The sequence below is a fragment of the Gobio gobio genome (genome assembly GCF_949357685.1).
Source record: "Gobio gobio genome assembly, chromosome: 24".
Classification (NCBI taxonomy): domain Eukaryota; kingdom Metazoa; phylum Chordata; class Actinopteri; order Cypriniformes; family Gobionidae; genus Gobio; species Gobio gobio.
This window is the reverse complement of record NC_137120.1, coordinates 27,988,185-27,999,850: the sequence shown is the minus strand read 5'-3', so window position 1 is coordinate 27,999,850 and position 11,666 is coordinate 27,988,185. Positions and strand designations below refer to the sequence as shown.

At 42.1% G+C, this 11,666-nt stretch overlaps 1 protein-coding gene across 1 annotated transcript; it reads right to left on the bottom strand.

The window, feature by feature from the left end:
* Positions 1-4,448: 4,448 nt before the first annotated feature.
* Positions 4,449-11,155, bottom strand: LOC307120218 (vitellogenin-like; the record flags this gene model as incomplete). The annotated part of the gene is made up of 28 exons (XM_079807104.1): positions 11,104-11,155; positions 10,955-10,975; positions 10,690-10,841; positions 10,315-10,566; positions 10,080-10,241; positions 9,857-10,005; positions 9,593-9,743; positions 9,339-9,496; positions 9,085-9,250; positions 8,854-8,979; positions 8,550-8,768; positions 8,246-8,463; positions 8,063-8,160; positions 7,817-7,941; positions 7,629-7,730; positions 7,408-7,527; positions 7,111-7,297; positions 6,921-7,023; positions 6,630-6,815; positions 6,409-6,520; positions 6,112-6,301; positions 5,769-6,034; positions 5,635-5,679; positions 5,474-5,551; positions 5,165-5,371; positions 4,891-5,033; positions 4,661-4,799; positions 4,449-4,574 (listed from the first exon to the last, which is right to left on the bottom strand). The coding sequence occupies exons 1-28, from the start codon at positions 11,141-11,143 to the stop codon at positions 4,449-4,451; spliced, it is 4,041 nt and encodes a 1,346-aa protein (XP_079663230.1). The 5' UTR covers positions 11,144-11,155.
* Positions 11,156-11,666: the final 511 nt, after the last annotated feature.

Below are 11,666 nucleotides of genomic sequence, written 5' to 3'. Positions count from 1 at the left end.
AACCTTTGGGTCTGGCCCCTGAGGGGGACTGGTACCTAGAGGCTGGCCTGTCGGCAGAGGTGATAGAGACCTTACTCAGTTCCAGGGCTCCGTCTACGAGGAGACTGTACAGCCTCAAGTAGAATGTATTTTCCACTTGGTGCAGGGAGCGTGAGGTGGACCCAGTTAACTGCCCAGTGGCATTCAGTGCTGGAGTTCCTCCAAGATCGCTTCTCTGCGGGTCTGACCCCGTCCACACTCAAGGTGTATGTGGCTGCCATTGCGGCTTTCCATGCTCCTATGGGTGATGGGCCTTTGGGTAGGCACCAGCTGGTTATACAGTTCCTCCGTGGGGTTCGGAAGATGAGGCCTGCGGCTCGTTCCAGAGTTCCAACTTGGGATCTGGCAGTGGTTCTCAAAGGGCTGGCTGAGGCCCCCTTTGAGCCATTGGAGTCAGCTGAACCAAAGAACCTGACCCTTAAGGTGGCTTTTCTCCTTGCCATTACCTCTCTTAGGAGAGTGGGAGATCTCCAGGCCTTGGCTGTAACGCCAACCTGCCTGGAGTTTGCCCCGGGCGGAGTAAAAGCCATCTTACACCCTAGGCCGGGCTATGTGCCTAAGGTCCCATCAAGGGTGGTCAGGTCCTTGGTTCTGCAGGCATTCCATTCTCCGCCTCACGTGACGGCGGAAGAAGGGAGACTTCACCTACTCTGCCCGGTTAGGGCTCTCAGAGTTTATTTGGCGAAGTCTGCACAGTGGAGGAGATCTCAACAACTTTTGGAACCATGGCCTATCAGGTGCGCAGTTTGCCTTCACCTGTGGCTGTGAGGGCTCATTCCACGGTGGCCCTCCTTTCTGGGGTCCCCTTGCAGGATATCTGCGAGGCGGCTGGGTGGGCTACCCCACACACCTTTATCAGGTTTTATAGCCTGGATCTCCCTACGACGCCTGGTGCTAGGGTGCGCCAGTCCTAGTTGTGCCTGGAGCACTGCGTCGCGTCGCCACACCTCGGCACGCCTGGAGCACATGCTTCAGAGCAATAGCTGCCGACATTATGCGCCGGCTCCCCTTTTATACTTCCGGGTATGCCGTCACAGTTACGTCATCACGCACACCAATCGGATTGGTTTAGTTTTCATTCAGACTTCAGATACGCTGATGCTTAGGGAGCATCCCCAAAGTGTCGTTCCAACGCAGTGCTCGTTCCCTTCTCAGGAAACATGGGTTATATACATAACCCGAGCCGTTTTCCTGTTTCATATGATTCATTGAACACTCTGAGTAGGTGAGGCAGCAGTTTTTTTAGAAAAGTTTTAATAAATCTCTAGCGGCAAGCCATCAGGCCCAGGCGCTTTTCCGCTACTCATATTTTATTTTGTACTGCTTCCATCAATTCTTCAATAGATAAATTGTTTTCCAGATCTAGTTTTATGTCTTCTGTCAACTGGGGAAATTCAATTTCATCAAGAAAATTATTTTGGTCTACTGAGGTATCTAAGCATTCAGAATTATATAGATTTTTATAATATGATTTTAAGGCATTATTCATTTCTATTGGGTCAATATCTAGTTGTCCATTATCTAGCAAGAGAGGGTTTATAGCTCTATATTGATTGTATCGTTTTTATCCTCCATGCCAATAATTTTCCGGGCTTCTCACCTTAATCATAGTGAGACTGATTTAGCCACATCAGATTTGTAGCTATTTTACTACTAGTCAGTTTATTGTATTGTGCTTTTAATGAAAGATGCTTTTTCTTTTCCTCATGGTCATCATTAACAAAAAGTTGTAATTCTATTTTTTTGATTTGTTGATCAAGATGTCCTAACTGTTTATAAAATTCTTTGGATTTACTCCTTGTGAAACTCATTATTGGTGGTGTTGTCTCTTCAGTCTACCACATATGCGGAGGAACGTTCCAAAATTGCCTTCGTTGTCTCTTTCCTCACTGGACAGGCTCGCGACTGGGGGACGGCTCTCTGGGAGGCTGGTTCCCCGTGCTCTCATCAATTCGCTACCTTTAAGGAGGAGATGATAAGGGTGTTTGATTGCTCCATCTTCGGAAAGGAAGCTTCTCGGCAGCTCGCCGCCTTGCGCCAGGGTAGGCATTCCGCTACTGACTTTGCTATTGAGTTTCAGACTTTGGCCACTACCTGTGAATGGAACGAATTCACGTTCGATTCTTTCTGCACGTTTCCTGGACGGGTTAAATGATGAACTCAAGGATGAGATTTTTGCACAAGAGATTCCTTCCCAGTTTAACCAACTGGCGGAGCTGGTGATCCGCCTTGACAAGCGTTTTGATCTGTGTCGACGTGCATGCCAAAGCAACCCCGAACAACTGACGTATCCTTCTTCCACACCCTTTTCTGAGTCAAGCTCTGATCCTGAACCAATGGAGCTGGGGAGAACACAGATTTCTTCCATCGAACGTCAACGGCGCATTCAGGAGGGTCTCTGCCTGTTCTGTGGCGGCTCTGGTCATTATGCTGCTTCCAGTCCAGTAAAAGCAAGAGCTCGCCAGTAGTTCAGGGAGTACTGGTAAGCGCAACCCCCATCTCCTCACTTCACAAGAACCGCAAAATGTTTGACGCTGTCGTGTGCTGGCTGGGCTCATCATTTCCCTATTCTGCCCTTATTGACTCCGGTGCTCAGGGAAACTTCATAGATCAGAGCTGGGCTATTGAACATGGTATTCCCTTACGTGAACTGTCTGATCCTCCCCCTGCCTTTGCATTAGATGGCCGTGTGCTGTCTAACATTCATCAAGCCACCGTAGCAGTGAGTCTCAGTATTTCTGGTAATCACCAAGAGACTATTTCTTGTTTTACTTTTCATTCCCCACTATCCCCTATTGTTTTGGGTCACCCATGGTTACTACAGCATAATCGGGGGAGGGGTCTATTTTATCTTGAAGTTTACCGTGTCATGTCAAGTGTTTTGTGTCTGCAGTCCCTGCTGTCTCTTCTATCTCTGTTTTTCAGGAGGAGTCTATTGATCCCTCTAGGGTTCCTGAGGAGTACCACAATCTGCGGGCAGTGTTCAGTCGTTCACGGGCCACCTCTCTCCCTCCCCATCGACCATACGATTGTAGTATTGATCTTCGCCCTGGTACAACACCACCTCACGGGAGGTTATATTCTCTATCTGCACTCTATCTGAGTCATTGACCGCCGGAACCATTGTCCAGTCCTCCTCTCCTGCCGTGGCGGGGTTCTTTTTCGTGAAGAAGAAGGACGCACCCTGCATTGATTATCGAGGGCTAAACAACATCACCCTTAAGAACCAGTATCTGTTACCGTTGATGTCGTCAGCCTTTGAAATCTTGCAGGCAGCGAGAATCTTCACGAAACTGGACCTCCGCAATATGTATCATTTAGTACACATTAAGGAGGGAGACGAGTGGAAGACTGCGTTCAATACCCTTCTAGGCCACTATGAATACCGCGTTCTACCTTTTAGTTTTTCAGGCCCTTGTAAATGACGTTTTGAGAGACATGCTTAATGTCTTCGTCTTTGTTTACTTAGACGATATCCTCATGTTCTCGTCAGTGGTTGTGGCGCTTTCCATAGGGATCCCATAGGGTCAGTCGAACATCGTAATGACTGACAGATAGGGAACATCTTGGTTACTGTTGTAACCCTTGTTCCCTGATGGAAGGATGAGAGATATTATGTCCCTCCTGCCACAACCCTGAACCCGGGGTACGCTGAATGGCCGGGACACTGTCTCAGCTCCTCAACATAAACCTAATGAGTGGATGCATGCACCATCTTATACCCATTTGTACGGGGGAGTAGCTTGACATGTAAATTCCACTCAACAATTGCATTGGCTGTTAGTTTTTTATCTCAGCGGTGATTGGGGCTCCCAAGTAAGACCCCATTTGTCAGTCAGCATAGCGTTCCATCCATCAGTGAGCGGGGGTTACGAGAGTTTCTTGTTGTTTTTAGCCTTTTCATTGTAAAAAAAAAAATGTCCCCTTGTCCTGCTGGTTGATAAATATTGGCCTAGTGTGACCTTTAGATCCAAATTAAATCCTGACTTTCTTTGTCAGACTTTAATTACATTCAGTTGGAGTTTCCCAATCATAAACTTTTATTTGCATTTTGTTGAATATCACATGAAAGCAGGGTGAAAGGGAAGAAAATACTTTGATGAAGAGCAACGGGATCAGAAAAGACCACAAGCCAGAATTTGAACTTGGTCCCCCCTTCACAGTGAATATTATTTATTTTTCACAAATTGTTTATTGTGAGTATTTGTGAAACAAAAAAAGTCTACAAAAAACATAGTGTTATTGTAAAATGAAAGCAGTTCACACAATTCTGACACTTGCAGGGTATTTATTAGGATTAGATTCCATTACATTACATACTGTACATAACAACATTGTTAATGTATTTTGTCAAAGAACAATACATTTTACATAATGACAGCTCACATTTTCAAAATGTAATTTATTTCTTATTCTTCCTTGATATGTTTCTGGATCCAGGAGAGAATGTCCTCGTCAATATGAATGGAAAGAGTTCCGTCTGGATTAATGGGAACAGCGACAGGAAGAGGAATATCCATCCTAGACAGTGTCATCTAGAAAAGTAGGAACAAAAAATTATTATTTGTATTTCCTTATTATATCTCTGTGTGAGTCAAAATTTAAAGGAAAATTATTTCACCTCAGGAATCCTAGCAATGATATTCAAGGATCTCTGATTTGGCAAGGCCGCAGTCAGATCAATCTCTTTTTCACTGTTCGTAGCTCTTTCAAGTCTAAAGCCCGCCTGGAGAGCCGCCATGGGGATATGCTTAGACAACCTAAATGTGAAGGGATGCATAAAGAAGAGCAGGTTAAACAAGTGCCATTTTCTACTCTATGAATTTGTCATTCAGTGTTGCTGAACATTACTTTTTGGCGTAGGTGGTGACAATAACCGGCAGCCTCTCCCATTCCAGCTCTAGACGTGCAGCAGGGAATTCGCCCAGGACACCGGCTTCAGCTTTAGCAATGACTGCATACTGTTGGCATTCTTGACCCCAAGCAACCTTGGCCTGAAAAAGGACATTTGTGTCCAAAGAATGGTATTTATGTCAATAATTTCACTTGAGAAATTCATTTAGGTAATTTTTTGAAAATTATTATTTTAAAAAGAAAAAAAGATTCACTCAAGTTCCAGTCTTACAGTGACTTTGTGCTTGCTCAGCAGGGCACCATCAGCACAGATCTTCAGGTTGTCATTTTCAGCGATGGAGGAAACGATGAGCTGCACTCTTGCGGTTGGCTTGTCAAAGTAAGCAGCAAGTTGGTAGCCCAGCAGCTTGTGGTCAACTCTCACAGCACGGGCAATGACAGCAAAAACAGGTGGACTAGCATTTCCGAGGAACTTAGCCTGAAACCATAAATCATAATCAATTCAAGTGGATTTTAGTTCAAAATTTCACATTTGGATTTTATGTTATTATGAACAAACACATAACACTAATTGATTCACCTGTTTCTGGATAGCCTCAAAGCTAGAGGCAGCACTTCCACTGCTTACTGCCTTTGAGGCGCCATGGGCTGCCAAGAACTGCAAGCAAAAATCATTATAGACATGATAATTGATGATCTAAAGAAACAAGATTTTTAACAGATGTGTTTTAGACTAGTTACCCGATCTTTGTGGAACTTCCTGAAAGGCTCCATGATAGTGGCAGTCTGAAAATACATTAAAAATGAAGTATAAATGAATATTTATGACAAATATTGTCTACCTAACCAACACAGTACATTTGACATATCCTCACCTTACTCATACGAGAGCTGGACATGGAGGAGCTTGAACTGCTGCTGCTGCGACTGCTGCTGCTGCTTCTGCTGCTTCTGCTGCTGCTTTCAGAAGAGACGCTCACATTTTTATCTTCAGTCTCCAGGATTTCCCTCAGTTTCAACAGGAAGGCCTTTCCTTCTGGAGTCTCCTCATCAATGAGGCTGATTTGCTTAAGGAGCCTCTCAGCAGCTCTAGGACCAACTTGGACTTCAAGCTCAAGTCTTTCAACTGCAGGACCTTCAGCTACAGCCAAAAGGACAATTATTATGTTGTCTGAAAATATTTGAGTTTAATCAATGTCATTTTCTCTGAAATAATACCTCTTGTCAGTGCAGCACGGGCTGAGTGCTGTCCAATAATGTTGAAGAGAGGAGTATTTCTGATAAAAGCAGCATTGTGAGAGTGCACCTCAATGCACCCCTTGATTTCAATGTATGGGACAGCAAGACAAAGAGTCTTGTGAAATGGAGCAGCAGATCTCACAGGAGTCTCATCTGGTATTTCAGAGGACTGAAAAGAATAATTAGATATTATAACAAGCCTTGCTATTTTAAAACTTAAACAAAATGAATGCTCTGCATACTAACACATAACCATCATGTGTGTTCAAAGTTTACCGAATAATAAGCAGGAGTCTGGGCATTTTGCAAGGCCACCTCAGGTACTAAGGGCACAATTCTCTCGGCGGTGGGCTCTTCAATGTTTCTGACCACAGCAAAAGTTTCAAAGCTGTAGGGCAAGAAAAAGGTGGGTCATAAATCACTTTCAGAAACCTTTTGAATTGTTTATGAATTCATTCAAAATGTTTGCTACATTGGCCTGACTAAGATTGCATTACCTCACATCAGCAATGTGTTCAGGAAGCTCAACAGGAAGAGCCTCCACCTTGTAGTTGCCCTTGAGAATGTCTGCTCTTGCAGACACTTTTCCAGGGACAATAGTACGGATCTTTCCTCTTGCCATAACAGCAGCTTGGATGAAGGCAGTGTTCACTCCCATCACAGCAAAGGTCTGGAGAGCAACACTGAAATAAGAATAAGGTTTGCAATTGTGATTGTTGAGATTGTTTGTAAAACTGTTGTTATGTACATTGTATCTCATCTTCATGAATGTAGCTGCAAAAGTGTACCTTGGTCTAGCTTCAACTTGGAGTTGAACATCAGTCTTCTTGAGCTGCTCAAGAGTCATAGTCTCAATGGCCTCTGGGAGAGGAGGTGTAATGGTGGCCTGAACTAGAAGGATGAACAGAACAACATCAAACTTTGAAGTGACACCCTCATATCCAAGGAAAGGATGACAAATTTTAAGAAATAACATACCATTGAGACTTGCAGCAGCGACAGCAGCAGTGTACAAACTGAGCTCCATGGGCACACCAACTGCTGTTGGCAAGATACGACGCACTTCAGATGCAAGCAGGGGTTTGGCATACTGAATGGCAATTCCTTCCTGCAAAGCTTTAAGGGCAGCCTTCAACATTTCACGTGGTTTGGGTCCAGTGACAATCTGTGAATAGAGTTTATGAGAAACTTAATTCTATTTGTAAGAATTATTTGTGAGACAGATCTAAAAAAAATATGGTAATGAAAGAGGAGACATAAACTACAACAAATTACCGGTATTGCTTCCTCAATGATGGTCTTGTCAATGTTGAAATAAGCCACTTCTTGTCCAAGTAATTTAACATAGGCTGAAGCTAAGGGCTGATTGGTTGGCAAGGTCTTCCAATTGGCGAGCTTAAAGGGTTAAAACAGAGAAGTAATATACATTTTGCCTGTCATTTTTATAATTTTATGTAAAAGTAAAAAATTATACAATACACTATACATGAACTTACTGCTCTCAGAGTGCGCTTGATCTTTGTGATACGGTCTACACTTTCATCTGCAGCAGGAGATTGCAGAAGAGCCTCCTGGATTCCTTCAGTTCTCACACCGATCTGTTTGAGAGAATCAACTGAGTGAAGACTGAAAACATTTTAAAACCATGAATTAGATTTTGTTTTAAAAGTATTGACTGGCCCACCTCAAGAACATCAGCAGCAGCTCCGGCCAGGTAAGCACGTGCTTTAGCTACAACAGCTCTGGGCAGGATGGTGGCGGCATCATTGATCATGTAGGCACTACCAGCAGCTCCAATCATAAGAGGAGCTGCACAGGGACAGAGGTAAGAATAAATGCAATCTTTCATGTAAGGAGATTTTTTAACACATATTAAAAAACACCCAAGATACAATTTTTTTAGCTTTCTTATAAAAATTGCAAGACTCACTATGATAGAAGTCCAGCTGAAGGGCTCTGCTGAAACGGAAGCTAAGCCTGTCCAGCTTGCGGCTCATGAGCTTGATGGCAACATTAGCTGCACCCGCACTGAAATGGACAATCAGGTTTACTTCTGGCTTGTTCTCATTTGATGAGATGAAGTAAACGATATGAGAAATATTTTTTTTCTTACACAGATGCCATATCAGGTGCAGTGATTCTGGTCAAGGACTTGATGTGGGAATAGGCAAAGCTTGCAACATGCATGTTAGTCTCAGTCTTCAAAGCACCAGCAAGACTGGAGACAAGGGCCACTGAGGGCTTGGCCTCAAACAACACAATACAAGCAACCATACGCACTTCAGGGTGGAGAGCCCTGTCCAATACAAGCTGCAGAGCCACTGGCTGAACCTGAGGAAGGAAATACGTTTATTTTATTATTGGAAGAATATGTGCAACAACAAAAAAATGTAATTCCTACAATGTCTGACACTTACCAGTTTAGGCTCTTTCTTGGCAATGTTCCTTAGGGCCAAGATGGCATCAACCTGGACTCTAAGAGGCAGAGAAGTAGCTGCAGTTCTCAGTCCAGGTAGGAGCTTCATGATGGGTTTAAGACTGGCAGGGTGACCAGCATTGCCCAGAACTTTCAGAGCCAAAGTGATTTGAGGAATGTCATTCTTGGAAATTGCTTCAGCCACAATGTCATGAATGGGCTGAGGAGTTTGAGGCACAAACAGTTAGAAAAATATCAAAGATTAAGTCCCTGACAGAAGTTTTTGGAGGGCTCGAGGTGTTTACCCTGAGGAGCTCAGCAGGGCAAGTGGGAACTGCAACACAGTGTTTGGCAATCATGGAACCATATCCAAGCATGACGACTTCACGCAGAGCTGGGATTGTGGCAATTTTCTCGTGCATAGCCAAACTCTGTTAAAGCAAAATACAATTAATTTCACAATACAGATTAAATTATAAATTTAATTTAGGTAAGAATTAAATAACAGCACTTTAAGTATGGTAAAATCTACCCACAGCTGTCATCTGGATAGTGTCCAAATCAGCAGTGACCATTTGCAGAGCAACCACAAGAGCCTGAATGAACTCAGGAATGGTAAGTTCACCAGACAGGAACTTCTCCTTGATGAATTTTACAATGACTGGTGTGCCAACAGCAGGAAGAGCATCCAGAAGCCAGCGCCTAACAGATTCATTGTTTAAAATATAATCATAATAAAAAAAATGCCCTTTAACTATATTCCTATTAACTTATTGCTCACAAATTGTACCTGTAAACTGGTTTGTCCTTGAACTGATTCCAGATAGCCTCAATATTCTCCAAGGTGGCAACACGCAGGAGCTGGACGAGCTGAACAAACTTAAGTGGAGCATCATCATGGACCATGGCAACATTGTTTGCAACCAAGTGCTTTAGGACCTCGATAATCTAGAAAGAGTAAAGGCAGTGCTCAGTTAACATCTTCATCATAGATCAAGGGTTTTGACTTGGAGATCTTTAAAGGTTTTTGGTAACGAATTATACCTGGGCTGGTGCATCACTGATCTTCAAGAGTTGAATGGGGGTCTGAAGAATCTCAGTTGAAAACTCATACTGCAGGGATCCACGGGTCAAGTAATCAGCTTTGATTGGAACAACAGGGGTCTTCTCAATCTCAACAAAGGTCAAGGATTGTCTGAAAGAAATAATTATTTCTGAAATTTCAAAGTAACCTTAAAGATAATGAAAAATCGTAGTAATTGTGTTAATTCATATTTTGAGAGAAATCTCAGAGAGGATCAATCATACTTTGCTTCCATCTGGACAGCACCATGAATCTCATTGAAGGGTGAAAACTGATGCACTTCCTCAACTGTTGCTTCAGCGATCAATACACCGGCAGCAGCTGGTTTCATGATGTAGTTGTAAGATGCAGTTTCAATCAGACTCTTGACCCTCTGTTGAAATAAAGGTCTATGACTATTTTCCACTTGGCATTTTCATTAAATATTTTAGAAAATCTCTCAATTACCTCTGTGCATTCAACACATTTTTCAGTGTATGCCAAGCCGACGTCCTTTATGATTCTCTCCTGGCAGTGGCTCAGATCCTTAGACTTGGTGACAATAATGTGGTTGGCCTTTGGATCCTCACTGATGACATAGTGGGTCCTACACACTCCCTGAGCTCCAGCCTTGATGGACAAATAAAAAATTAGATTGCAGAACTCAATATAGATAAAAAACGTACTAGGATCACTATTTCACCTCTTGCAGTTCATAGATGTTCTGGGTCTTCTTGAGGTTGAGCTGAAGGATGTTGAGGATTCCTCTGTGCAGGTTCAGTACAGTAGGGGAGACTCCTGCAGGGGCGAATACCTTTCCAACCACACCATTAGCATACTCAAACTTGATGGGAATCTGAAGCTGAGCAGCCAGAGCTGAGGTGAGCTTAGTGGCAGGAACAAATGGATCCTTGGGCCAAATGCCAGCATACTCGTGAAGTAGAGGATCCATGAGCTGTAAGGGAACATTTTAACTTTAAATGAGGGAATTGTTGCTTTAAACAGCCTGTGCTTGGTCACACATTTTTTCTCTCAGTGTTGAACATCTACAATGTATACAGTTCTTAATGGTCATTACCTTCATCAGGAAGGTGTTTTCTGTCACGGCACTGAGGTGAACCTTGCTGCTGATTTTAATACCTGCTCTGGCCAGACCTTCTTGAGGAAGACCACCCAAGAGCAGAGCCTCATACTTGTACACATAGGTCTTGTCAAGGGCAAACTCAGGAACTGAAAAGTGTACAGTATTTTTGATTTGAGTCAATTCGTATGGTCATTACTTTTAAGCAATAATGCAATCTAAATTACCACTTAAAACTCATTTGCCAAATCACATTACTTACCAAGGTTGATCTGTTGACTCGCTGAAAGAAACAGAAAACAATATCTGTGAATTTTTTTTAAAATTCTGTTTTCAAGGGATTCCAAAGTTTTTCCAAAGAGCTAAAAAGAGAGAGAAGAAAAAAATATGTATAAATATATTTTGACTTACCCACAAGGGCTATAGCGAGGGCAAGCACAACAACTCTCATGGCTGATGGTTTGTGAAGAGCTCCTCAGAGAAACATACCTTTTATAGTAGTTTATTGCTGACCAAGTATTAATTCTTAAATTAATTATTAACAGATGTCTTTAACATCAAATTGTACACAAGACGAGACTTCTGTCAACTTATTTGAACTTAAATATCAGTATATATATATATATATAATATTATGTATAATATATATAACTATTATATAATATATATATAATATATCTTCAAATTTGTAGTTACATATATTCCAAAATCCCTGTGGAGGAATGGGAGCACTCCTGTCTCTTAGCTCAAACTCAATCCATCAATACTAGATGTAGAATACTACAAAAAATGGATGTTTAGGACATATATTACCCCAGTTAGCCTGCATAGGATCATTATTTTATATAATATAAAAAATAAAAAAATTATATATATATATATATATATATATATATATATATATATATATATATATATATATATATATATATATATATATATATATATATATATATATATATAATATCTTTTTA